The 27,835-nt window shown below is 44.5% G+C and overlaps 1 protein-coding gene across 3 annotated transcripts; it reads left to right on the top strand.

The window, feature by feature from the left end:
* Window positions 1-1,610: 1,610 nt before the first annotated feature.
* On the top strand, window positions 1,611-27,830 carry LOC306694506 (importin-13-like). 3 transcript variants are annotated; one of them, XM_079157398.1, is made up of 23 exons: window positions 1,611-1,651; window positions 2,062-2,154; window positions 7,887-8,012; window positions 8,367-8,723; window positions 8,927-9,180; window positions 12,866-13,006; window positions 13,545-13,686; window positions 15,213-15,379; window positions 15,625-15,745; window positions 16,037-16,184; window positions 16,303-16,484; window positions 17,070-17,096; window positions 17,894-18,028; window positions 19,254-19,412; window positions 19,704-19,784; window positions 19,905-20,042; window positions 21,019-21,115; window positions 23,281-23,333; window positions 25,429-25,495; window positions 25,602-25,660; window positions 25,772-25,861; window positions 26,486-26,667; window positions 26,796-27,830. In XM_079157398.1, the coding sequence occupies exons 2-23, from the start codon at window positions 2,080-2,082 to the stop codon at window positions 26,893-26,895; spliced, it is 2,901 nt and encodes a 966-aa protein (XP_079013524.1). In that variant the 5' UTR covers window positions 1,611-1,651; window positions 2,062-2,079; the 3' UTR covers window positions 26,896-27,830. The 3 variants fall into 3 exon arrangements, with proteins under 3 accessions (XP_079013524.1, XP_079013522.1, XP_079013523.1); XM_079157396.1 differs by having other exon boundaries at window positions 1,645-1,746; XM_079157397.1 differs by having other exon boundaries at window positions 1,645-1,746; window positions 26,799-27,830.
* Window positions 27,831-27,835: the final 5 nt, after the last annotated feature.

The raw sequence follows: 27,835 nt of genomic DNA on the forward strand, positions 1-27,835 counted from the left end.
AGGAAACCATAAAAATCACAATTGAAAAAATATATAGATTTTAATGATTTTAATAATTTAATAAGCATCAGGAAATAGTGCAATTGAACTAGATTTATCAAGGTGTTATTTTGTCCACACTTTCTACTCAGGGACTTTGTTGTGACTGCAGTCTGACGAGTCTATAGTAAGTATTTTATATATTTATTTAAATCATTATGAATCATTATGTCGTGTGTTTGTAGGCTTTATGCTATATGAAGAACATTTGTAGGAATTTAGAATTAAAATGAGAAGAAATTAGTAAATAAAGCCAAGTTAAAGTCTATTCTGTCATTGACTTGATCCGGAAGCTTAAACCGTCTCATCCTCACATTTTGTTTGCATGACTGGCGCTTTCTGCAGGACGTTTTACTGTAATGTGATGTGTTCATCTGACCACGTTAGGGCGCTGTTGCTCTATAGCTGCTTTTCACATTGAGGAAAGAAAATGTTATTGTCATTTTTATATCGATTGAATAGATGGGAAAAAGTGTGAAGATATAGCCTTCATGTATTCCCCATATATTTGCTCTATACTTGAATATGAATTGGTCAGGTGAGTGTTAAGATATATTTGCATGAATGAATGTTCACTGAACTCCTCCTGCTTCATGTGGGTTTACAGGTCAACCAGCAACAGTGAACACAACAGGTCTATTACACAGGAGGTGATACAGTCTGTGCAGCATCACTGACGCACATGTTAAATATAAACCAGAGTGCTGCTGCTGCTGAACACATCTGGTCGTTTGAGTGTCACTCTCGCTTGTCTTTAGTAAACTTGGTCTTTAACTTTGTCACTAATGTGTCTTCTGTGACCTGTTATTTAGCTACTAAACATCTGATTATCCAACAGAAACTCAAAATACAGTCAATCAATATCTGCCTGAAGATCGCCATTGACTCCTTCCATAAGGGTGAGACATTCACATTTGAACAGACTATATTAGTTCTGTTTTTTGCATGCATGCTAGATATTTTAAGGTAATAAACAACATGTATTTTCTCCAAAAAAGAAAATGTTTGCGAGCAGGAAATGCTACATTCAAATGTTGAAAATAAACACGACACTGCTGAAGAGTTTTTAGCCTGAAAATTAGACGAAACGAAGCTGAAACACAAGATAGGAGCTGTTTATCTTAAATAAACGAATATTTACAAACACCAATAATGCGTAACTGAAAATAAAATACATAATAGTACATTCTGATAATTTGTTAGATTTTTTGGATATCTTCTACATTTAATATTCGGGGTCCTTTAGAAATTGCAATTGGATTTTTATTGTTATATGTTATTTATTTAAATATTTAAAAATATATAATAATAATATTTCAGAATATATAAATATATATATATATTATATAAAAATATTTTATATATTATAATTATTATAATAATAATAATACAATATAATCATACAAAAATATGATTATATTATTATTATTATAGAATTTAAATGTTATTATTTATGTTGACATGTTATTGGGCGGTCCTTGACCTGTGATTGCGAGATTTCCCACAGTGCCTGAATGTAGCAAAAAAACGCCTCTTGGTGACGTAGCAGCGGCAGAGCAGCGTCGCGGAGCTGTGCCCTGCATCGTCTCATAAACCGTCGCAGGACAGAAAGGTGTGGAAAATACGGGTCTTCTAGACAAGCCTAGCAGCCTAGCAGCAAAACACGGACACGGCGTTGTTTTGAAAATGCTGTCACACTCTGAACATGTTAGTATATCCGTCTCGCTTGGCTTCATTTGGCGCTTAGAGAAGCGTCACGTTACGTTAACGTCTTAGCTTTGGACGTTAGCATAGCGGAGCTAGCCGTTGCTATAGTGTTTGTTAGCATCAGCGAGCTAACGTTAGCTTTGCCGGGGTTAGCTTCTCTTGTTGTTTAAAATTCATGATGTCGTCGAGTTAGCTTAACTGCTACTGTGGAGATGTATTTTTTTTGTTGGGAAATGACACTCTGGATACCGGGGAAGTTTAACAGTGGCTGTCGGCTCCTGAATGTTGTTGCTCCTTCTTTTGATCGTTTGACAGCTCCGGACCAGCGGAGATATGATGGAGACGCCGGGGAGGTTAGCGGCGACACCGGACGACACGGCGGACTTCACGGTGGAAAACGTAGAGAAGGTGAGTCCTTGTCCACTGGGTCCTTGTTATCTCACACACAGCACCATGAGGGGGTTTGTGGACTAAATAAGTGGTCTTCTTTCTAAAGAAGCAGAACCATTTGGAGGAGGAGCGATACATAATAATATTGATCTTAATTTGTCTGGAGAGAGATCATGTTTGCATACAGAAATCTAGCTCAAAACTACAACACGTTACTCTGTTGTTTGGTTAAATCTTTGCACTACTGTTTAGTTACTGCATTTAATATTATTCTATTTCATCGTATATATTGTGCATTTTTATATATAATTATATATAATAATTTTACTGTTATTCTTATTGTACATAGTGCATTTGGTGTTGAATATTTGTACTCTTAGTTTATTTATCTTTAAATTAGTCATAATTAAATGGCTAATGTTTATAAAGAATGATCAGATGAGCATCATAATAAGTTTGTAGCCCGCCAATTCTTTGCCATCTCTTGTTATTGTAAAATGCTCGTCTGGGTCTTGTTTTTCCTCTGTTGGATTGGATGGTGTTTGTGTGTGTGTTAGTGTGTGCATGTGTGTGTGTGTGTGCGCGCGCGCTCTCTCTTGGCAGTGTTTACTGTGGCTGCAAGGTTGCTGTGATGAATCCCCCTGCTGGGTGGCCACTGACTCGGGCGTGTTAGGGGATGGGTGGGGAGGCGATGGGGGAGGAGGATGGAGAGAGCGAGGAGGATGGAGAGAGTGAGAAAGGTGCTCCTGTGGAAGAGCAGAGTCGATGTGATGAGATGGATTGCGGGGGGGGGGGGGGGGGGGGGGGCGTCGGTCGATGTCTGTGGCAGTAAAGAAGGAGGGGGGGGGGGGCCGGGGGGGGGTGTTGAGAAGTGGTTGGCGATGCGACAGAAAAGGAATTAGAGGCAGGTTTTGAAGGGAGAGAGGCACATTCCTGTAGGGGGAATGGTTTGACCTGGTAATCGGTTTTCTTTGTAAATACAGGAGGAGGAAGAAGAATAACGAACAATGAGCGAGGTCCTGTCTCCCTGCAGATCAGCTGCTTATTAATTTTTTCGTGTGTACAGGTGAAGAACGTGGGGCTCCGTTATGTGTAAATGATGAAGAGAAGATGCTATTTCCTCTCATCTTAGCAAAGCCGTATACAATAGTAGTACATATTGTAAGCATACCTAAGTAAATGTATAATTCATGTAACAGGGAGGATCATACATAATTTGTTATGATGTATTACGGTAATCTTTAGTGAAGGTGCCTGATACCCAACCATATAGATTTGCATTTCATTTTTCATCAGGTGATGCTATTTCTTATTAGGTTTTCTGGAATTAAGTGTTTCATTTACAGTGGAAGTGAAACCTCTCTTGCCAAAATACCCCAAGCGTGCACAAATGGTGCTGATCTGCGTCTCCTCTTTTTAAGACACAAACCGTGCCAAGCAGCCACTGAACCAGTCCGTTCTGATTGCTCTCGCTCATTTGTGTGGGTTTGTTTATTTAAGGTCAATTTTCAGACCATGTTAAAGCATTCGGTCCTCTCCGAGTGCTAAGGCGCCATCAGTAAACTCATTAACTGATAAAACATGACAAACAGCATCTGAAGTGTTATTTCCCTTGCAGGCAATGAGCACTTTTGTAATAACACCGCACTTGCAATTTAAAAAAAAACCCATGAGATATTGTTTTTCTAAGAGTCTATATTTAGAAAGCATATTAAGACTATTTGTGAGCGGTGGTTATTATTATTCTATTTAGCTTGTATATTTGTAGTTAATTCGATATGGAAGCGGCATGTTGTTCATTCACTGGAATTAGAGGGCGACGAAAGGTTCTTAAGTACCCGACTGTGTGTGTGTGTGTGTGCACACCTAGCTTCATATCTGCGTCAGACCACAAACATAATGCATTTAAAATAAATGGAATGGTCCCTGCTGCTCAGGGGGTTGCTGGAGAGCGTGTGCTCGTTGTATACTTGGTGCTGGAGATGATGGTTCCTGGCCCAGGAGTCCTACGTGTCCAATAGAAAGCTCTTTGTTCGATCTCGGGTGTGTGAAACAAAGTACCACACTGTCAGCATCTTTGTGTCCATAATGAATGGGTACGTATACTCTGCCTTACATTTCCGCTCCACTGTAATTACCCTCGTCTAGAATCACTATTCCACATATTCCAAGCAAGTGGATTTTAGAGGAAGTTTGGAGCTCTTCACTTTGCTGTGAAATAGTGTTCTGTTGGGATTTAGTGGAGACAAACTACTACTGTACCACCAGAAGGGACCACAGCACAGTTCTGGGTCAGCACCTTGCTCAAGGGCACTTTGCCAGGGGTAGGCGCGGGGGCAAAAAATATTTCTTGTTGTAAGAATCTTGATTCTTATCCCCTACGATTCTGAGTCGTTTCACAGCTTCCCAAAAATGTATTTTTTAATAGTTTATTTTTTCTGCTGTCTGGCAGTGTTGACTTGCGGCGCACCCTCTTTCAGCTTCTGAAGTAGTTTACTACATAATCCTTTGCACATTTGACTCTCTGCTTTAATGCCATAATGTGCCACGCCGCCTTTTCTTAGCACAGAGCAATCGAGAATCGATTCTGAACCGAGGAATCGTTCTGAATATAGACTTGACTAGCGCGTAGCTTCAAGGCTCCGCCTCCAGCTTTGAGTAGGATAAGACATAAGTGACAGCAAGTGCTTTCTTCTTATTAAATTGCTTTATGGAGATGATTAAGCCTGCCAGCTAATGCAATACAGAACATATCAGGGGAATTTGACCCTGAGGAATGATGCATGGGCTATTGAGTAGCTTTGTGGTGGCTGGAGAGGCTGTTTGACGATTAGCATCCAGTCCTTGACAGAAATATATCTGGGCTCACGGTGGAACACGTGTCCTGTAGGTTACATGATACACACACATCCTAGTGCACGCTCTTTTGTTTCATTTTCTATTTTAGCAGGCTTGCAGACCGTATCAGTCTTCTGAATTATGTGGTGAGATCTGTGCTTGTAACTGAGGTGTAAAACGTTGAGACACTTGGTGCATGGGTTTGTTTGCTGTTGACGTGCTGAGATTTGATCACTATTGGCAACGTGGTATTCTTCATTTCTTCTTTGGCCGCGTGCTGTCAACCACCACCCGCGCACACTCTCGGCCCAAACTATTATTGTTCTTTGTTCCCTCATTAATCATCGTTCCTCTGCATGTCTCTGGCTCTCACCGTTATAGCGCAGTGTCACGATGATGGGTCAGTGGTGCGATCTCTCATCGCTACAATGACTTCGGGTGTGACACTCGAGTGGACAGATGGCGTGAAAACACAACGGGCCAATGGCAGCGAGATTCCGTTACCTGCTGTGTGTAAACACAGTGTGCAAAGACGACGCGCGTGTAGACTCGTGCACTTAGGCCTCATATGAGAAAAATATTTCATTAATATTTACAAAATGCTGCAACCTGCGTCTCTATATTTACATCTACTGCCTTGCACTTGATAGTAACTTTAATAAGGTAAATCATCTTTTATAGATGATACCTCTTTTATTAGCTTATTTTGTATTGAATAGATGTTGTAGTGGTCTTTGTTAAACGTTCTTTACACAAGGCTGCGAGCATTTCTGTTGCCTCACAACATGGCGACGGCTTGCAGCTAACAGATCAAACCACGGCAAAAGGGGAGAGTTCTCTGTTCAGGTAGACATTACTTCACCATGTCTTTCCAAAGCAGATGGATATTTGCTGCTATATTGATGCTCTGAATCTTGTACATTGCATCTTTAACGCAGCTCAAGACCTTCACCACAGCTCTTCTCTTGGGCTTGGTCGTGAGCTCACAAAGTGTAAACCAGTCGCAGTAAATCCGTGGTTCCGTGTGAGCAGATGGTCTAACCGAGCCATGTTTTTGTTTCTTATGCATCCCTCATCTTCCTCCTCCTGCTGTTGGAGAGGCACTGCAGAGGAGGCTAAAGACCTTTGACAGTGTCTGCCAAGAACGTGCCGTCCTCAGGTGAAGCCAGGCGGTTCAGGCAGGTTGCAACCATCTGTAGATACAGTTAGATGCTTCAGCGTCAAATAAACGCTTCTAGGGGATGCGCATCATGGTTTTTTGCTTGTTTTATGAAAACGAATGAGTGATGGGCAATTACAGTTGGGTAGCGGCGCTAACTGCAGCATGTCTGCCGTGATTTGTAGGAGACAGGCGGTGGTTCTTGGGGAGAAGATTAAAGCAGAGAACAGACTGTGTTTGTGTCTTGGTCTTTGATAATGAACAGACAGGTCTGCGATCACACACTGGACTGCGGTAATGATCCGCTGCTGCTTTGAACTCTGATATCACAGCTTCGTTTACAGAAAGGGCAGAGTGGAGCCGACGAACCAAAAACATCCCGATGCTTTTCAGAACGAAGGCATGGTATCGATCCTCAGAGAGAGCGCGCTAAATCTGAACACAACAACACATGCATATTTCATCTGTCCTGTCTATAGTAATCTGGTCACATTTAAAAGAAAAATCATACGTGCAGTGGTTTCTTTAAAACTGCATTGAAAGTGCAAAGATTCTCGTACAAAGCTGTGGTAGCTGTTAATTAACTACAGAGACCTATCAGCTAAGTCAAAGCCACACACACACATACAGTACATACAGTACCTGCTGCCCATACTGCACCTGCACCTATAGCTGTCTCTCTCTCACACACACACACACACACACACACACACACACACATATATGTGAACTGCCACATGACTCTCTACCAGCTCATTAACACCCAGCCAGTCGTGTTCAGAGTCTCGTACAGTAAGTGGAGACAGATAATTGCGTTTTGCAGGATGGCAGACGGTGTAGAGAGAGAGAGAGAGAGTGAGCGCACCACCTGAGACTCTCCGCTTTCGGTAGGCATTGACGCTGTGTTGATGTTCCTCTATACAGCTGCAGCATCATCCTACGTCCTGGTTTCTACACCGTATCCTTCATCCCCACCTTGTGTGACAGCTTGAGCGTCTCTGATGAGGGAACGGGGAGAGATGTAGAGAGAGCTGAGGGATGGACAGTTTAGGCTGGAGGGAGGCGAATTAAGAGGGGGGGGGGGGGAGGAGAGGATGACTGCTGATGGAGGAATTTATGTGAGCGGGCTTCAGGGGTAAAGACAAGAATCAGAAGCGCGCTGAATAGATTTTTTTTTTGTGTGTTGGTTGTCAGACATAGACTGCCAGCAGTTTGAGTTCAGTGAGCATGTTCATGTGTGTTTGTTTGTGAGACAGAAAGAAAGAGAAAGTAGTGCCAAATCCTCTCTTCTGGCACCGCCAGGATTAGAGGTGTCTCTTTAATTAATGCTCCCGTTCCCCCCTTTCTTTTATTTCCCTCTCTCATTCTCATCCTTTATCTGCTTTCTCTTTGGCTTGCGTCCTCTTGTTCTCCCTGCACTCAAGTGCTCAAATTACTCCGAGCTGTACTTCAGAGAGAGTGCTGTTTTCAGGTCATTGCGTTCTCCATTGCTCAGGTTTTCAAGGTAAACTGTCTACTCATGTAGACGGCGTGCTTGCCTGGTTGCGCGTGAGAAAAGATGCTCTTTTCTCTCAAGGTAACAGCTCTTTTCATCGCACAAGAGCTCAAAGGACTGCATTTCTCTTCTCTCTGTTGTTCTCTGATACCTGCTGTTGTCAACATGTGTAATGTATTTGCAAACATGTCTGAAGTGAACCATTCACAGACCGTATGGATTCTTTGACTTCTTTACTCTCCTCTTCTTCATTTCCAGGCCCTCCACCAGCTGTACTATGATCCCAATATAGAAAACAAGAACCTGGCCCAGAAGTGGCTCATGCAGGCTCAGGTCTCGCCTCAGGCCTGGCAGTTCTGCTGGAACCTCCTGAGCCCAGATAAGGTATCGTGTACACACACACACACACACACACACACACACACACACACACACACACACACACACACACACACACACACACACACACACACACACACACACACACACACACACACACACACACACACACACACACACACACACACACACACACACACACACACACACACACACACACACACACACACACACACACACACACACACACACACACACACACACAGAAAAAGCATTTTGCGTCATTTTTATTGGCATGACCGCCTTGAAATGCTTGTCGTCAAAGCATCAAAAACACAAAAGCACTCAATAATATTGACGTGAATGTCAACACAACATTGATCTCATGGTCTCTCACAGGTGCCAGAGATCCAGTACTTTGGCGCGAGCGCGCTTCACACCAAGATCTCTCGCTACTGGTCCGACATCCCCACAGACCAGTACGAGTCTCTGAAGACCCAGCTGTTCTCCCAGATTGCCTGCTTCTCCGCCGGCTCCAAGATGGTGCTCACCCGGCTCTGCGTGGCCCTGGCCTCCCTGGCACTCAACACCATGCCCGAGGCCTGGCCCGGCGCAGTGGCCGAGATGGTGCGGGTGTTCCAGGAGGAGGGGGGAGGGGTGGACGGGCGGGCGCGCTGCCTGGCGTTGCTGGAGCTGCTCACCGTCCTGCCCGAGGAGTTCCAGACCAGCCGCCTGCCGCAGTACAGAAAAGGACAGGTACGTCTGCAGGAACCACCTTCTCCCACCTTTTTAGTAAATAATTGTTTCTTTTCCTAAAAGTAACTTATCAAGAAAGCATCATATTGTTGTGTTAACAGCGACGTAATGGCAGTATAGAAAACCTTAAACTGAGCCTCCTTGTTAACCGGAGGAACACGATACAGTAGCGGTCTGACCCTCGTTACCCCCCCTCTCTTTAGGTTCGGGGCGCCCTGGGCCGGGAGTGGGGGTCGGTGGGTCCGTTACTGCAGCAACTGCTGCGGCGGACGGACAGCCCCGGGGCGGTGAAGGCTCGTGTGCTGCGCTGCCTGTCGTCCTGGGTGCTGCTGGACGTTCCCCTCAACGAGAGCGAGGACCTGGTGCACGACTGCTTCAGCGCCCTGCCCGACCCGGAGCTCTTCGACACGGCGGTGGAGGCGATAGTCAACGCCATCTCGCAGCCCGACTCCCAAAGGTGAGAGAGAGAGAGAGAGAGCACAACAAAAAACTAAATTATTATACTACTGAATGATGTGAGAGCTTGTTGTGTCGTGGGATTTGACTGGAGAAATGACAAAGAATGGAGGAAGGAGAGAGAGAGAGAGAGAGAGAGAGAGAGAGAGAGAGAGAGAAAACGAGAGGGGAGGTAAAAAGAAAGATGCATTTGCCAAGGACAGGAAACAGACAGGGTGGGCACTAGGAGGGATGGAGGAGTGAGGGAAGGAGGGAGGGATTGATAAAGGGCAATCTGACAGCCAGGGGGAGGAGAGCAGCATTTCTCGGTTGGCTGGCGTTGTTATGGTTACAGAGCTGGGGAGAGATGTCATCATGCCCGGGTTGATTCAGACATGACCCCTCCCCCTAGAGAGAGAGAGAGGGAGAGAGGGGGAGAGAGAGTGATGCAAAGGGAAGAGAGGGGTGTGAGGAGAAGGTGTGAAATAAGACTTCATTCTTCGTATAATATATATATATATATATATACATACAGTATATATATATACTGTATGTATATACAGTTTGTGTGTATATATATATATATGCGTGTACATGTACATGTACTGTATGTATATCAGACTAGAGGGCGGGATCTGTGGAGTTACTGCTGATGAGTCACTTCTGAACAGATGTTGTGAAGATGATTAGTGGAGTCACAGGTTGAGCTCCTGTAGGCGGTAAAACGTCAGAGAGAGACGGGATTCTTCAGGTTGTCTCTGAATCTCAGCTGGTGGTTATTTCTCTCTCTGGTTGTTTTGTTTGCTCTGTTGACTTGACTATTGGTGCTTTTACAAAATATGAACATCATTTTGAAGGCAAGTGATAGAACAGTCGGGTATATCAGAAATGTAAGACGTTATCGATATAATATCTACTATATTGCCCTCTTTCTCTCTTTGTGTCACTTAATACTGATCACAGACGGGTTTTGTCAGGACCTCCCAAAAGTCTCCTTGACTCTCATTGATAGCATCTCTTGAGACACATCTGGCCTTTTGTTTTTGTCGGAGCATTGTGTGATTTATGGTGTGTGTGTGTGTGTGTGTGTGTGTGTGTGTGTGTGTGTGTGTGTGTGTGTGTGTGTGTGTGTGTGTGTGTGTGTGTGTGTGTGTGTGTGTGTGTGTGTGTGTGTGTGTGTGTGTGTGTGTGTGTGTGAAATGATTTTAATAGAAACCCTACATCCTCTCTTGGAAGTCATATATCATTGTCTCCATCTGTAGATTCTACTGTCTTTGTTTATTCTTTCTATTTTATCTTTTCTTTGTGCTCCTTCTTCCCCCTCTCCATCAGTACTACCCCTCCTCCTCCTCCTCCTCCCTGCCTCTTGTTCTCTCTCCCTCTGTTTAAACACATTACAGTCAACTTGGGGCGATGCTATTGGTCCAGCTGCATCCTGTTACCAGGCAACCCATTTCCCCTGTCTCTGAGTGTTGCGGTAATTGCAGAGGGGATCAGAGGTGGGGGAGGGAGGGAGAGAGAGAGAGAGGGGGAGAGAGAGAGGGGGGGAGGAAGGGAGAGAGGGGGGAGAGAGAGAGATGGGGGAGGGAAGGGGGGGAGAGAGAGGGAGGGAGGGGGAGAGAATAAAGGAGGAGCCAGGAAGGAAACAGAATGTGTACAACAGCAGGGTTAGGGAGCATAAGAGGAGAGGATAGAGGCAACTAAGAGTGAGAGGAGAGGAGATGACACTAGGAGTGAGAGGACAGGACAGGACAGAGGACACTAGGAGTGAGAGGAGAGGACAGGACAGAGGACACTAGGAGTGAGAGGAGAGGACAGGACAGAGGACACTGCAGCAGAAATCTCCAGAATGTCTTTTTGTTTACGAGAGAAACATTCTGCTCTTCTCATCGTCTCACAGACGCACTGAATCCTCTTCTCCACAACTGAGAGTGCATGACCTGCATCTACAAAGCACCTTGTTAAAAATGAATGATCTTCTGAGTGCAGACTGTACACACACACACACACACACACACACACTCATTCACACACACACACTTTCTCTTTCACTCATTCACACACCCTGCGCTGCTCTCACAGAGTTCCTCCAGCACCTGATCACAGAGGAGGATGTAGACTAATACACAACCACAGGTAGGGGCTTAGTGGATGGAGGCCGGAGTCCTCACACCTCACACCTCAACAGGGTGGAGCTTCCCTCCAGAGAAGGCTGAGTCAGCATAGTCTCGCTGTGTCGGGGACTCGGCCTCATAAAGCAGAAGGATGGAGCAGAAGGATGGAGCCGGCTCCTCGGCTTATAACGGGTCCTGAGGGAAATTAGAATGATAAATGCTTCCCAGGACCGCGGCGCAAAATGCATTTAACCTGCAGAGCAGAGAATGCATATCAGCGTCATTTGAACCGGCCACGATTTCTTGTGTGGCTAGTGCTATAAGGGATTACACTAATGCTAAAACAGTCGGTCGAGTCGACAGAAAACAGTGTTGTTGAAAGCACAATGAGGATTTCTCATTTGCGGTTTGTAAACACAATATTCCAAATTGGCTTCTTGTTATTCTGCTTGCCCAGCAGGTGATCACTCTCGTTGTCCGGCGATATTGTAGGGTTGACTATTGGTGCTTTTACAAAATATTAACATAATTTTGATGAATAATAATCAGTAATGTGGATATAATGACTAAAACCAGGAAAAGACAACACTTATTACGATCTTATGATATCAAAAATGAAAGACGATATCTAATCTTGTAGAACGATAATATTGCCCAGCCTTAACTGGCCGCTGTGTTTTTATAGAGCTTAACGCCTAGAAATTCCTATTAACTGTGCCTTTTAATTGAATAACTGTTACAGTTCTTTATTAAGCAGAGATGTGGCTCTAGATTAGACACACTGTTGGTCACAGTGTGTGTTTTTCGAGGCAGATTTGTTTATTTTTTTTGTCCCTTTTCAAGTTCCCACAACCTTGCTGTGTCATTGATGAATATTTATTGTTCTGGACCCACGTCCGTCTTGACGTTCTCCTGAAAGTTGAAGCACCGCCTGCATACCACAACCCCCCCCCCACCACCACCCCAATATGGTCTACATTTACAGCGTTCCCACATGCACATATTCTCCTCAGTGACATTGAGGCGCACATACACGCCTCGCCCTTCATCTCCAAATGTCACCCCTTCACATGCTGTCATTGAGGATGACGGGAGGTCTGACGTTGTCACATGAGCAGGACTGAGCCCGTGTTGAGGAGTGTGTGAGTGTGTGTTTGTCTGTGTCCGCACACGTACGTGTGTTTTAGCCGGAGTGAGGGGAATTATAGACGGCTGAGACAGCAGGAAGAAGACGGAATAATAACTGACAGCAGCTCTGAGCTGAAGCGAAGCGTTGAACAGCGTCTCTGGTTCTCTGGTAGATGAGTGGTGTTTTTTAGGGTGGGTGTGCTGAATCAGAGGTTGGATTGACTTGGACTGAGATTTGATATGAAATAAACACTTGTCTTGAGAAGGAGCAATAAATACATCAAGCTAGCTGTGAGCGATGTGTGAGTCAGTTGTATATGCACCAGTGGAGGCTCCCTGGCTCTGCGCAGCATGTTCTTCTCACTGTGCTCAATGTTTTTAACTCGTTTTTTCTTTAAATGAACCAGACTCCTAACTGTCAATTCTGCTGTTTCTGTCTGTTTTTTGTGTCTCCGTGGGTTGTAGATATGTGAACACTTTGCTGAAGATGGTTCCTCAAGTGCTGGCCCTCCAGGAGCAGCTCAGAGAGGCGGTTCAGAATGGAGACATGGAGACCTGCCACGGTATCTGCCGTATCGCCGTTACTCTGGGAGAAAACCACTCCAGGTGTGTGTGTGTGTGTGCGCGCGCTTCTTTTTCCTTTCGGCAGGCCTGTTACAATGTCAAGATTTTACAGTGCATTTGTTTTGGCCAAAATGATACATGACTCAATAATCGTCCAGTGTTGGGATGGTATTAAAACATCAATAATTCAATGATATTGAAGGCAACACATAACGTGTTTTAGCCAAATACAATCAGAAAATCCAATCTCAACAACATGGCCCACTATAGGAGAGAAACAGGTTTCTTAACATTACTTTGCACTGAAACAAGTCGAGCAATATTCTGTGTGCAGTCTCATGTGTAGCTCCTGATTAAATGACACAGAGAGACAAATAAAGACAATACCATCTTCTGTGAAGAGGTTAAGGTTAGCTGCCAATTAACACTTTTTCTCTTTCTCCATCCTCCACCTATCCATCTCTCTCTCTCTCTCTCTCTCTCTCTCTCTCTCTCTCTCTCTCTCTCTCTCTCTCTCTCTCTCTCTCTCTCTCTCTCTCTCTCTCTCTCTCTCTCTCTCTCTCTCTCTCTCTCTCTTCAGGACTCTGTTGGAGCAGGTGGATCACTGGCAGAGCTTCCTGGCTTTAGTCAACATGATCATGTTTTGTACAGGCATCCCCGGCCACTACCCGGTCAATGAGACCACCAGCTCGCTCACACTCACCTTCTGGTATACGCTACAAGTGAGTAGTGGTGCAACGGATCATAAAACTCGCGGCTAGAGTCGGATCAGCACAAAAGAAAAAAAGGGAGCAAATATAATCTTTAGAGATCCCTGATGACGTTTTTCTTGCCGCCGATCATTGCTGGTCCATATTGTTTGATTATAGCAGCTGGTCTACAAGGCTCCAGACCACCGTCCCTAAAATCCTTTCAACTGCTCTGAAGTCTGTGTGAACCATAACAAATTCAAAATGTTTCCCTTTTATGTTGTTGTAGTCGGTAGTTTTTTGGATTAAAACTAATCTTGTCATATGGAGTTTTAATTATGTATTATAAGCTGCTTAGAGTTAGTGTAAACAGCTCATAATTCATCTCTAATATCTATTTATGTTGCTGTGAAAACATCTTCAAACAGCTGGATTTTTTTTGGAACACTACATTTTGCAAGATTACACGTGAACACATCATGAACACGTTATATTTTACCTTCGCCCACGACTCATTTTCACTGAACAGAGCCTGAACGCATCACTATGTAACTGAAGGTAACCTTTGTTCTCCTGTCAGTTTAAACACCGGTTGGTTGTTATAAACGATATAAACGCATAAATGCTGATGTCTTGATTGCATATTTTACTGAATATCGGCAGATAACGATCGTCAGTAAAACTTTATTTCACACTGCGGTGGTTAACGTTAAACGGTGTAATTAATTCGCGGTTGTCATTTGTGCCGAACCGCGAGGGGGGATCCATCCGGATCAACAGTGGTCCGTTACACCACTTACAGGGTTGACGTGAAGTTGTGATAGTTTGACAAATAGATCGTACTGTAAGTTTTCCAACTGGCATGATATCCCTTCTTTTTCCTCTAGCCTCGTCGTTACTAGGCACATAAAACCGTCCACAAAATAAGCTTTGCTCATTGTGCTTTGGTTAGCCACGATAGGCACTAGACTATAAAAGCATCTCTCCCCTGCACGTCTTCTGATTGAATGAATGTGATAGCTTTTTCTCTTCTACCTTATCCAACATAAGTTTTAGCAAGCAGACAATGTGTCGTTATCTATATTAGATAATTGATTGTTTTCTCACTCTGATCATACTAACAGACATAAATAACAGTCACCTGACAGCAGCCGCCTAGGCTGGTAGCAACACTATTCAATCGGTTGCAGCTGCGCCAGGCTTCCACTGATTGCGGCCAATCTAGAAAACACTTGTGATTCCACCAGACGGCTCTCTGCTCTGCTCTGCTGCGGCACCTGATGATTGAATTGACTTTTACGAGGAACGATTCAATCGTTTGTTAAATGCCCCCTTTGTTTACCCACCATCGTAACTGGTAGGTTGATCAAATCAACCCACCACCGACCAAATTGACCTGCATTTGTCTGGTGGCGGCTGTTATTTTACAACCTTTGCGTGTCTGTTAATAGCCTCTGTGAGTCGTAACAGATATTCTGGGGCTTTAAAAAGCTTTAAAATAATTTTATGTTCCACACTATAAAAGCTATTTCTTTTCCCTCTCCTTCCTCCTTCCTCAGGATGAGATAATGTCTTTCGAGTCGGATAAGCAGGCGGTGTACCTGCAGGTCTACAGGCCGGTATATTTCCAGCTGGTGGATGTTCTGCTCCACAAAGCCCAGTTCCCCACTGACCAGGAGTACGCGTCCTGGTCCTCCGACGAGAAAGAGCAATTCAGGATCTACAGGTTTGTGTCCCTGTGTTTTTCTACATGCCTATTTCTGCTGCACACTGTTGAGTGTTTCAGTGACAGTCTTAAGTGCTTCAGGAAATGACTCTCTGATTGGTCAGCACATGAGTGTGCTTTCCTCTCATAGACTCTCACTGGACCGGCCGCTGAGAGGGCAAAACCTGGCTGACCAAAAGATTAGCACATAATGTTCCAAGGTTGCATGCTCCTAAAATGTCTGCTTGTGCATGTCTGTCCTTCAGGGTGGATATCTCCGACACACTCATGTACGTGTATGAGATGCTGGGAGCCGAGCTGCTGAGTAACCTGTATGATAAACTCGGGAGACTGTTGACTAATGCCGAGCCGCCCACATCATGGCAGGTGGGTGAGACGTACACAGACGAGCACAAAGAAAATGTGAACAATGTTTTTGTTTTCCCAGAGTGTTGCACAAAAGCCAGTACTGAATATGTGTCATACTAGATTTGAGAAACTAGTTTTTCAGCACCGGTATTTATTTTTAGCAGCATCACAAGATCTCCATTCTCTTCTACTTTTCTCTTCTACGTCAACAATGAAGACGAAAAACTCAGAAAGTACTTTAGCTCCAACTGTTTCATTGCTGAAATGTTATACTCATCACCCGGTCTCCTCCTCCTCCTCCTCCTTCAGCACACAGAGGCCTTACTGTATGGCTTCCAGTCCATAGCAGAGACGATAGATGTGAACTACTCTGACGTCATCCCAGGCCTGATAGGACTCATCCCCAGAATCAACATCAACAACGTCCAACTAGCAGACACGGTGATGTTCACTATAGGTGAGATTAAAAAGGATCTCCGCACACGTCTTAAAGGTTCCAACACATCTAGTGTAATCTAAAGACAACACGGGGAGGGGGATCTCATTCAGGATCTGAACTGGTAATCTCCCACCAGGTGCTTTGGCTGAATGGTTGGCCGACCACCCGGTGATGCTCAGCAGTGTCCTGCCGTTGGTGCTGCAGGCTTTGGGGAACCCGGACCTTTCTGTTTCTTCTGTCTCTACGCTCAAGAAAATTTGTAGGGAATGCAAATATGACCTGCCGCCCTACGCAACCAACATAGTAGCTGTCTCTCAGGTACGTGTGCTGTATACATGTAAATCTCCATTTTTGCCGTTTTCACTCAGTTTATCACGTATGAGAGCCAAAAGCAATCTAATCTTTGTTTTGTTTTTACTTTAAAGGCAAAGGCATACGAAGGCTTAGTAGGGTATTGTAGGTACGAAGCCGGGGAACATTCTCTGAGATTATAAAGTCTGAAATTGTGAGAAATGTCTCAGAAATTCTTTGAGACTTAAGTCATACAAGAAAGACACATTTTCTCGCTAGCTGCCAAGTGCAAAATATATTAATTATATCAGTATTTATTTATGTTCATAAAATAACACAGAAAGAATAAGTATTTATGTTTCTTTCAGGACCTTCGCCTCGCTCAGAGGCCATCCTTACCAATATAATATTAGATATTCTTCACCGATGGCTCTAATGCGTCTTTGTACGTTGCAGACTTTTGTGATGTTCCTGCTCTCCAGAAATAACATTTCTCTTTGAAATCCCATCACTTGTATTATTTTGGTTTTTCTTTGTGTTCTAATTTGGGTAGGTTCTGTGGTGCTTTAAAAATAACATAACCTTCACTCTGACTTTCTCTTTTCTCTCTAGGAGGTGCTTATAAAGCAGATCCACAAGGTCAGTGTGTGTGTGTGTGTGTGTGTGTTCTCTCACATTCACTCCATTTTGTTGCCACTCAGTTGACATTTAAAGAAGAAAGGCTGAGAAAGCATTGTAGAAGACGATTTCAGTTTTTAGCCTACAAATTGTTATGTGCAGTGAAAAATAACAAAAATAAAAAGGTGCCCTCAGAAGAGTCAAATCTCCACCAGGTGTTTCTGCAACGACCACTGTTGTGTGATTGAATGAATACAACCTGCAACTGACCAACCACTCGTGTAAAACACTTCATTCAAACTCAAAAATAAGCGTCAGGCAATCGGCATGATGTTTATGTAGATGGCAGTTCATAAAATCTTGCCAGAAACCAAATAGCACTCACCAAGCTGTCCGCCCGCTTAGCAGAGGTTAAGTGGCGGCGATGTACTCAGCAGTGTGTGTGTGTGTGCTGGTCGCTCCATTAGCCGTCTCCTCTAACTGCGTCTCTAAGAGATGGACTCAGCTGTGTCATCCCTCGTGGCCCCTTCATGCTAGTGAGTGAGGAGTCAGCAGGCAGTTAATAGCAGTACAAAACAGGCAGTCAAGATATTATTTTTTTAGGCAAAATGTGAGCCACTGCAACCATGAGAGGTCCTCGAGCACGCAGCCGTAACTGACCACCCAAACTGTTACGCAGTTTGCTGAAGGAGAATGTGAGATTAGTCGTGGACGGACACGGGTGCACAGGCATGATTCTCCTGGCTGAGATGATAATAATAAAGACTTTAAGCGCACTGAAATGGAAGCTTAACCATCATCCACCTTTTTGTTTGCAGACGAGTCAGTGTATGTGGCTGATGCAGGCGCTCGGCTTCCTGCTCTCTGCTCTCCCCGTGGAAGAAATCCTAAGAAACCTTCACTCTCTCATCACCCCTTACATTCAGCAACTGGAGAAGCTAGCGGATGAGACGGTGCGTACACAGATCAACATGTAACAACATCACATACACACACACACACACACACGCACACGCAGAGCTGGACTCTGGCCAATAGGAACAGGCCTTGTTTCCGTGTGGTGTCACTGCAGTGGAACATTTCTCTGCGGGACCAGATTGGATTTGACCCTGCAACATGGGCTAGTGACTCACAAGGAATTAGCAAAGACACACTTTTCTCTCACTCACGCACATACACACACACACACACACACACACACTCACACACACCACAGCAACTAGAGAGGATGACAAATTGAGCTGAGAAGAAAAAATGCCTGCACAGACCCACTGACAGTAGGTCATGCTTTCACATGTGCACGCTACACAAAACATTCTTTATCCCTATTGTCAGTTCTACTACAGTCTGGGTTTTTCAGACTGCCACGCTGGATGGGACAAATGTGGAGCGGATATTATCTAAAAATACACAGTCTGATGTCTGCTATATGTGGAACAAAGCAGAATTCCTCCTCATCCCTTGTTAGAGGCTGAAGGTGGGGTGAATAGAGATGTCAGGCGAGATGAAGCTGTCCCCGTCTCACCCTTCACACCGTCTCCGACTTCCTCCCTCGCTCAATTTATTTTCCGTCCAGCTTTTTGCTGTATCAGCATTACATCAGACTAGCAAATCAGGTGCTGTGTCTGGAGTCTGCAGCTGGACAAATAGTGGCACCTAGTGGGGAGACTTTCAGGTTACATGACATCATGGGTGAATGACCGTGATGGTGTCTGACGGGGCCCGACTGTAAACACCGGTACAGAGTCACTTCTTCATGTGAAGTGTGCACGTACACTGTTGTTGTTGTTGAGCGAGACTGTTCAGTTAACTGTATCAACTCAGGTGAGAGATGTGGACGTAAGACTTGTTTTCCTCGAAGTGTTTTGGCTCCGTTACATCACCAGCATCAAAGCTCCGTCTCGGAGCTTTGATTCAACACCACTAGTGAAAACCTAATTATTGATTTGTGTGTGTGTGTGTGTGTGTGTGTGTGTCTGTGTGTCAGTGAGTAAACTGGTATGAGAATGATCCTTTACCTTCTGTCTGAAATACCTTTCCGTTGACCTTTTTAAATATATATTAAATATTTTTTTATCCCAGGTCGGGCACTAAATGATCCGGAGATGTTGGGGTTAGTTTGTAGCATTCCTAAATATAACGATCTGTCTCTTCTCCCTTTCTTCTTTCCTCTTTCAGCCTAATCCCTCCAATAAGTTAGCAATCATCCACATCTTGGGGCTGCTGTCCAACCTCTTCACGACGCTCGACATCAGCAAGCAGGACGACGAGTCAGCGGACGGCTCAGCGCCACCTGTCAAAACGGCCCCGCCTCCGCCTCCCCCTGGACCAAACCCAGTCAGTCGCCACACACACACACACACACACACACCATCATCATTGCCATCAGTGGGGTGAATCTATGGATGATAGATACTGACCACGTGTTCCATTTAAAGACTTTAAAGCTGCAGTGTGGTAGTTGTGAATGGTAGTGGGGCGCATAGTGCTCGCAGCAGCATGAACTAACGCTGGTTGGAGGGATGTCACTGAACCATAGTCATTAGTAATTCTGCTGATAGGCATGCATCCATGTGTAAATGCTACTGCTTGTGTGTGACCTTCTGTTCGTTCCTTTGTGTTTTCCAGGTGGTGGTGGTTTTGCAACAAGTGTTCGCGCTCATTCAGACTGTGCTCAGCAAGTGGCTCAATGACTCGCAGGTTGTAGAGGTGAGTCATCGTCGTGTTCATCCACATACTGTCAGACCTCTCTGCTCTTTGTAAGAAATCAGTCCACGTAATCGGATATGACATTCCAAGTATAGCTGATCTCTCATGTCGTCCCTTCAGGCGGTGTGCGCCATCTTCGAGAAGTCGGTCAAGACTCTGCTCCACGACTTCGCTCCCATGGTGTCTCAGCTCAGCGAGATGCTCGGACAGATGTACAGTACGATCCCCCAGGCCCCAGCCCTGGACCTCACGCGACAGGTACACACACACACACACACACGTGCACAAACACACTTTAGTATTCTTCCTTTAATACTTGCCTGCAGAGAGATTTCATAGATTTATCAGAAAGGGCTGTGTATGAGCTCATCAGGTGAGCACCAGTGACACCTGATGTACCTTATATCCCCATGTTTTTGTGTCTTAAGTGACTAATGGGGACAACAATTCTTTAAAAATTGGTCCAGTATTGAGGGAGAGCGCTGCATCCGGCAGCTGCTGAACGGGTTGCTATGCAATCGCTCGAGGCAACTCCTCACCTTCAAAAGCACATCCGCTAAAAGTGCTCGTTTCTCAATCCAAAGGTTTTGTATCTCTGTAGGGTTCTTTCCTTGATGTTGTCAGACACTTACAATAACAATCTGAGTCTGTCAGCGGCAGAAAGCACTTTTAGTGGACGTACATTGAGGGTGAGGAGTTGCCTCGAGCGATTGCATCGCAGCCTGTTTAGCGGCTGCTGTCTGCAGCGCTCTCCCTCGACACTGGACCAAATTCAAAAGTTGTTGTCCCACATTAGTCACTCAGACACAGAAACAGGAGAAAATAAGAGTCCATGTTAAACACAGGTACATTTTTGCTAAAGAGACCTGATTTATTGTAGCGATTGATCTCAGCAATTAGATTAATTCAATCCAAAGTCGCTATAATAAAGAGTCTGTTCCCACCGCTCACAGACACATTTGTGAATAAACTGCTCTCACGACAAAGCTTGTTTTTCTCACAGCGCCGTCAGTCCAAATGCTACAACAACATAAAAACTTTGCAGGCTGCAGCATCATAAATCACCAAAATACTCAGAACATACGAGACATAGTTTAGAAATATGGGGAGCGGTACTACGGGAGATATCTGATGCTAACCAGCTGCTCGTAAACACACAGTGATCAGGCCTCTGCAGTGTTTCCTTTCCTGGTCTCTTGTGAGTGTCTGATGTGACCTCCTGCTGTGTTTTCAGATGGTGCACATCTTTGCCAGTGAGACGGACCACTTCCCACCCATCAAGGCTCTGTTTGAGCTGGTGACGTCGGTAACGCTGTCCATCTTCCAGCAAGGTAGGGGGGTCCAGCAGGGGGCGGGACTTGTGAACGCTGTCAAATGTGTCATGTTCAAGTCTGTTATCGACCTTCTGAATGTTTCTGATCATAATCTGATTTCACAGGATCCAAAATCAAGTCTTTTAAGAGCAGAGAGGTCGAAAAAATAACAGTTCACAAATATGTTCTAGAGCTGTACCGAATGTCTTTTTATGACGTCATCTCCCTTAAAGTATGTATACAGCGTGTGTGTATATACACACACACAATATTTAGTTAGCTAAAAACATGTTGTGAATTCTGGAAATAACTCCTTCGATCTTTTTTTTTTATATATAAATATTGACTTTTGGACTCAGCAACGCTCTGAGGTTTTTGGAAATAATCCTGCGCAGCCACCACTGGAATGTAATTCTATAAAACAGTTTAATACTAATAAGTATAAGTGTAGCCTGATCTTTATCTGCAACTGTGCAGAAATACCGGCTTTAAACAGAATGAATACACATGCGCAGCATTCGAACCTTGATTTAGAATTCAGATGTCAACTCTATGAAGGAAGCTTTGAAGTATTCGGTACAGCTCAAGCACTTCATGGTGATATCCTCGCTTTTATCTTGCTGTTGCATTTCTAGATAATAAATAGATAAAAGGTCTGGGGGCCGCAAATGGGAAAAAGACCAAAGGTTAGAGGTCACTGGACTGTGTTGTCACAGTGGACCGTTAAACGTTTGCTCTCATCAATCATTAATGCAGCGCTAACAACATCTCAATCATTTGATCTATTGCAGACGTTCTTAAAAATCGTTTTAAGAATATTATGGTTTGCTTCAAACTTGTGTGATGTTTTCTATATTTATCAGCCGAGTATTTGCTTTATTTCATTTATTTGTATTTACTGCTTCAGTGTTTGAGCTGCATGACGATGACTTTGGTTTTGTTCAGTGTGGATCAGGAGTTTGTTAATGTGCCAGACTTGGGTTCTGATGTACATGAATGAGATGATGTGACTTCATCCAGCTCCACCTCTGGGTTAGGACACCTGAACCAGCTCTGTGTGCCGCTCCCCTTCCCTTTGTGTTGTCCCTTCTCTCCTCTCCTCCTGTCCCGCTTTGACTGGTTTAAGTAATGGCTGCCTCTCCTCCTGCTCTCTGAACTCTTTCCTTTCTGAGCAGGTGCCTTTTTTAAGTAGACAGGATACAGTCTCACAGCGCAGAGACCCACTTAGCTTATTCAGTTGGCCGACATGTAAGCAGCAGGTTTAGAGTCGGGATCTCCACCACAGCCCTCTGAATAAGCCCTGTATGCTCTCCAGGGGTTTGTGTGTGTGGACGAGGTCTACAGGGGGGAGTCTGGGAACAGCTGACGCTGGGCGCTTACTACAGACGCTTATTTTGTTTCATTAAAAGTTTGTTGTTGGAGTCCCCGTCCTCCCCCGTCCCCGTCCCCCCCGAACCCAACATCAATGTGGATTCTTCATGTCCAGAAGCTTCTACGGGAAATGTGTTTAATTGTGCATCAATCTGCCATTTAAAAAAAAAAAAAAACCCAACTAATTCTAGTAGTCTGTCCAGCAGCACACGGGAGGGGGGGGGGGGTAGTGATATCAGAACCCATCCTGATCTGTGACTCATACGGATGGTTCTGGTGGATCAGAACCAGCTCTGAATGGACCCTTCACAGAACCCTCCTCCCCCCTGAGGCTCAGTCTGAGCGTCGCACTGATGTCAGCAGTGCCTCGAGGGAAGGAGGTGAAAGGGGGGGTTTATTCAGGTTTGGTGTCCCCCCCCCCATCCCCCCGTCCCCCCCCAACAGTAACAGAGGTGCCTCCTGGGTTCCCACTCCAAACCCACTTTTCTTTCTTTCTTTAGGTTTGTTCTTTTTCTCTCGTTACTTCTTTCTTTCTTTTGTTTCTCTCTCCAAGCTGACCCATGTCTTTGTCTTCTGCCTGTGTTTCTGTTTTTGGTCGGTCTGTTCTACCAAGACTCTGCCAAAGCTTCATATGCCCCCCTCCCCCCTCCCCCCTCCTCCCCTTCGTTCCTTACTCACGTGTGAATTATTTCAATGCAATATTTTTGAGTTCTCTTTTATTTCCACATGACTGTTGAATCTATTCAGTTGCTGTTTGTATATTATTCTTATTCTCTTATGATTTCTTAAGTTTCATCTTTATTATATTTTAGGACCCAGGGATCATCCTGATATTGTTGATTCATTTATGCAACTCCAAGCTCAGGTGTGTTTTTGGTTTCTTATTTCATTCACTTTGGGTTTCTCTCTCTCTTTCTCTTTCTCTCTTTTTGTACTTTCTCCCTGTTTCTCTGTCCTCTCCTCCCTCTTCTACCTCTTTCTGTTCTTTGTTACTGGGCCCTCAGGGGCCCCATCACACAGGCGAGGCCGTGGAATGAAACCTGAGGAGAATGTTTGAAAAAAGGCTTTTGATTCTAACAGTCACCTCACCACACAAAGACCTCTGGGAGGGTGTTCAGACCACCTTTAGCTCTTTATTTGTGCATATAATTATAATAATAATAATACTAACATAAGAAAACGCACAAGTGGGATGAAAAACCCGGAGGGCTAGTAAGAGCAATTAATTTACCACCAATTTATAAACAGATAAAAGTATTTTAAACAGAAAGAAAATAAGAAATACTGAAGATAAAACTACAGAAACCACCAACATCAGTCATGAAGGTACATAGTGTTGATAACACACCGGTCTTTATGTGCTGCTTGTAATACTCCTCGCGTTAACTGATCGAGAGAGAAACGCTGGCAGAGATCTCGAGTAGCTTCTAAAAATCACACTGCTGCAGTAAAGTGTGATGGACTCATGATGTGAGTCAACGCAGCTGATTTATCATCTGAGTCTGAACTCATTGCAGTTTGTTTGCCTGATGACATTTAAACACGTTAAGATGAATAACTCGTCATTTTCAAGTAGCTCTGTTGTCGTCTTTCTCTGTGAAATGGAAGCCGCAGAGTTTTCACAGCACGCAACAGTCAGAAAAACATGCCAATGTTGATCAAATTCATTTATAACCTCGGAGGCATATAATTCTCTGATTGGACAATTTGGAATCGGTTCTCTATTTACCTACAGCGAGGAGAAGAACGTCTTCTCACAAACTAAGACAAAAAAAGTCCTGATGACAGTGCATTTTAATAGGTTTAGGATAGAGATATCCCGATATATAATTTCTTCCCTTTTCAGACGCCTGAACTTGCGTATAGGCCGACACACAGAGTACCAATCAAATATCAGCGCGTTTTAAAAAAACACAACAAGCTGTTACTGGTGGGATTTTATTTTACTTTAAAAATATGAATAAATAATATTTTACTAGCTCTGGCTAACGTAACGCTCTCCGCTGCCCGAACAGTACTGAGCATGTGCAACACACTCATTTACTCTATTAATTATATACTGGCTGCTCACAAGTTTGTAAACATTAAATGCATGAAGATCGACTATTTTAAGCATTTTTCTAAAACATCAGGGCACATTTGCTCCTTTTGATTAAAACATGAGCTCACCCGGCGCCTCTTTTAGATGTAATATTTGCGTTGCCGCGGCGCTCTGGGGAGGCGGGTGTATCGGCGCGGTGGTCCCAGGTGGCCGGTTAGTCTCTGAGCCCGGTCCTCCTCTGAAGTCATTCCAGCCCGGAGCCAATCAAAGCCCAAAGGAATTAATATTCAACTAATATTAATCAGTCCAGACAAATTGGCTGATGGCTCTTCTGTTTTTCTTTTTATATTTTTGTCTTCATTCTTCTTGCTTTTGTTTTCTATCTTTGGATAGATCTGACCTTCATCTCTCTCCCTCTCCCTCTCTCCCTCTCTCCCTCTCTCCTCCATCCTGAATGAGTTCATTATTACAAGATGATTATTCCTCTTTATCTGCACATGTAAAGTACTTACACACTTCTGTTCAATTCAGTCAACCCAAAAACAAAAGTAATGTTTCAAATACAATTTGATTTTGAGAAAAGCAAACCCGTCACTGCCTTTAGTTTGACTTAAGTTCCCAATTATTTCAAAGTTTGATTTTTTGCAATTTGTTTGTTATACCTGCCGAGTTGTGCATTGGAGGATCTCTGTACGAGTTTGGATGTAGTTTTTCCTAAACGGATGGAGAGAGTACTAAAGCCTGGTAGGCAGATCTGGTCTCAGTGCTGTGTTGCTGTCGGATCCGTCTACCAGGCTGAGTGCGTATTGTTGCTGGCAGTATTCTGAAGCAGCTTAAGCAGTGGAATGTGGTGAAGCAGTGCCGAGTGGGTCGGGCCGTCAGAGGCATGCTCTGTTTAATGTCTTTATCTGCCTCTTAGGCCCTCAAACGGAAGCCCGATTTGTTCTTGTCTGAGAGTCTTGACGTGAAAGCAGTGTTCCACTGTGGTAAGTTAACACACACACACACAAACACAAACACACACACACTTCTTTTTCAGACACCATCCTGCAGTTGTTTATTTATGTTTCTGACTTCTTCTCCCACTTCTAGGAGTTCTGTCACTCAAATTTCCTGAGGCTCCGACAGTCAAGTCAACGTGCTTGTTCTTTGTGAGCACACACACACACACACACACACACACACACTTGAAACCCTGCACGTTTATAGATGAGTCATTTGGCTTTAAATGTCCCTGATTGTGTTTTGTGTCTCTGCCTCAGACTGAACTGTTACCCCACTGCTCAGATGTGCCTCCTCTGGCCCGGGTGGTGCAGGAGGACGGCAAAATGTTGATGCAGGCCGTGCTGGAGGTGAGGAGCGCCACGTTAAACATCTCGCACGTCACTCCAGGGCTTCATCATTTGTTGCGGTGAACGTTTTTAAAATTGCACCGCTCATAGAAAACTCTGCTGCATTTTAAATCAAGCGCTTCATGAACGAAGCGTTTTCCTGAATGTTGCAGATGCAGTCCACAGTAGAAGAGAAATACTGTATATTACTTGTTTTACCCGGCTGCTCCAAGTCGTTTTTACGGAGAACAGACGATAGAAAAGCACTGAATTCAGGTGAAGAAGAACCTTAAATGATGTCTTGCATTGATGCAAAGTTAATTCACACAAAGAAAGGAAAGCTATCCGACTCCATTGACAGTCATTTTACTGATCATTGTAAAACACACAACATTCAAACTTGGCAGAAACAAAACTAATCAAAACCGTCTCTGATGGTCTTTTCCAACAATCACCAACTCTGCTTTGAGAGTTTGAAAGAGAAACTGAATAAGATTTAAAACAAAGTAACCACAGGACAAGTCTCTGGAGTCTATCGCCTATGTTTACAAAAACCTGCATATAGGAGCTTATTTTAGTGGGAAAAGGGATGTTATAGTAATTCTATCCCTGTTGTCTAATTTCTTCCCTCCCCGGTCTCTCCAGGGCATCGGGGGCGGGGCCTCTCGGAGCCTGATGGACCAGTTTGCAGAAGTGCTTTTCTCTCTGAACAAGCACTGCTTCTCTCTGCTCGCCATGTGGTTGAAGGAGGCTCTGCAGCCTCCCGGCTTCCCGTCATCGCGGGTCACAACTCAACAGAAAGACAACTTCTCACATCAGATACTCAGGTGACACGGCCGGGCATGTGTTGACAGGCTTATCCATTAAAACGCGTCCTCCCAGTCGGTCAATATCAGTATATTCTATATGCTTTTTATGTATTTGTCCTTTAATCGTTACCGCCTCTTCTGTCCAGCAGAGAACGAGTGAACAAGAGGAGGGTGAAGGACATAGTGAAGGAGTTCACACTACTGTGCAGAGGGCTCCACGGTACGGAGTACGCCGCTGACTACTGAACCTCTACCCTTTGAACTCTCGCCCAACCGGGACCTCTGCCCTCGCCGCCACGCAGCCGGACGCCACGCCGACACAGTTCTCACAAACCCCAACAGCGAAGACGTCATGAAATGATTGTAACGATAAACCCGCCCCCTCCCTCCGCCGCCATCGCAGGACAAGACAAGGAAACCATTCCAGACCTGCCATCGGATTAATGGACAAACGTTAAACCCCCGGTGGCTTCAGGGAGGCCGTCCTCTCTGCTCCCGTTTTCTTTTTTCCGTTATCAGATTGATTGTCTCTCCCTCATTTCTTTGGACGAGCTCCGAGCAGCACTCCCAGCATGCTGCCTCTCGCCTCCTTCTATCTCTGTCTTGTTCTGCCTTTCTTAGATCTTCCTGTGGTTCCCTAGGTTGTCTCCTGGTGATTAGCATCCATATGAAATGGTCGTGGTGTCGTACGTAGCTACTTTTTTATTTTTCAAAAATAAATCAAAATGAATTATATAAATGTATACGTATACACATATAGAGAAGACGGTGGTCGTCAGTCCTGCTGCTGCTAATGGGAAGAGAGAAGGACCGATGTCTGCAGGAGAGATGACGTTAACAACTCCCAGCCACGCCCCTGTGATCTCTGCATTTGCCAAATTATCACGAAATGTTTTGTGAATTTGTCCTTTTTTTTTTTTTTTTTGTTATATTTGCCTTTTTTTCGGGTTATGAGTGGAAAAAGGAGCCGAAAACCACACAACTGGACAAAAAACAGTTTGCTCTCTTGCCCAGCCCTGTGTGCTCAGGGCTGTACCTCATGTACATACAGTCCCACCCGGTCCTACTGCAGTCTCCTCGGATTGTAGAGCATCTCTTATGCATTGGTCCCTTAGGTAAAGCAGGACTGCCTGGAGTGAAGGCTAGAAGGAGGGGAGGGGAGGGGAGGGGGGCGGTTATAGTAGCT

The sequence above is a fragment of the Pholis gunnellus genome, assembly GCF_910591455.1.
Source record: "Pholis gunnellus genome assembly, chromosome: 4".
Taxonomy (NCBI): domain Eukaryota; kingdom Metazoa; phylum Chordata; class Actinopteri; order Perciformes; family Pholidae; genus Pholis; species Pholis gunnellus.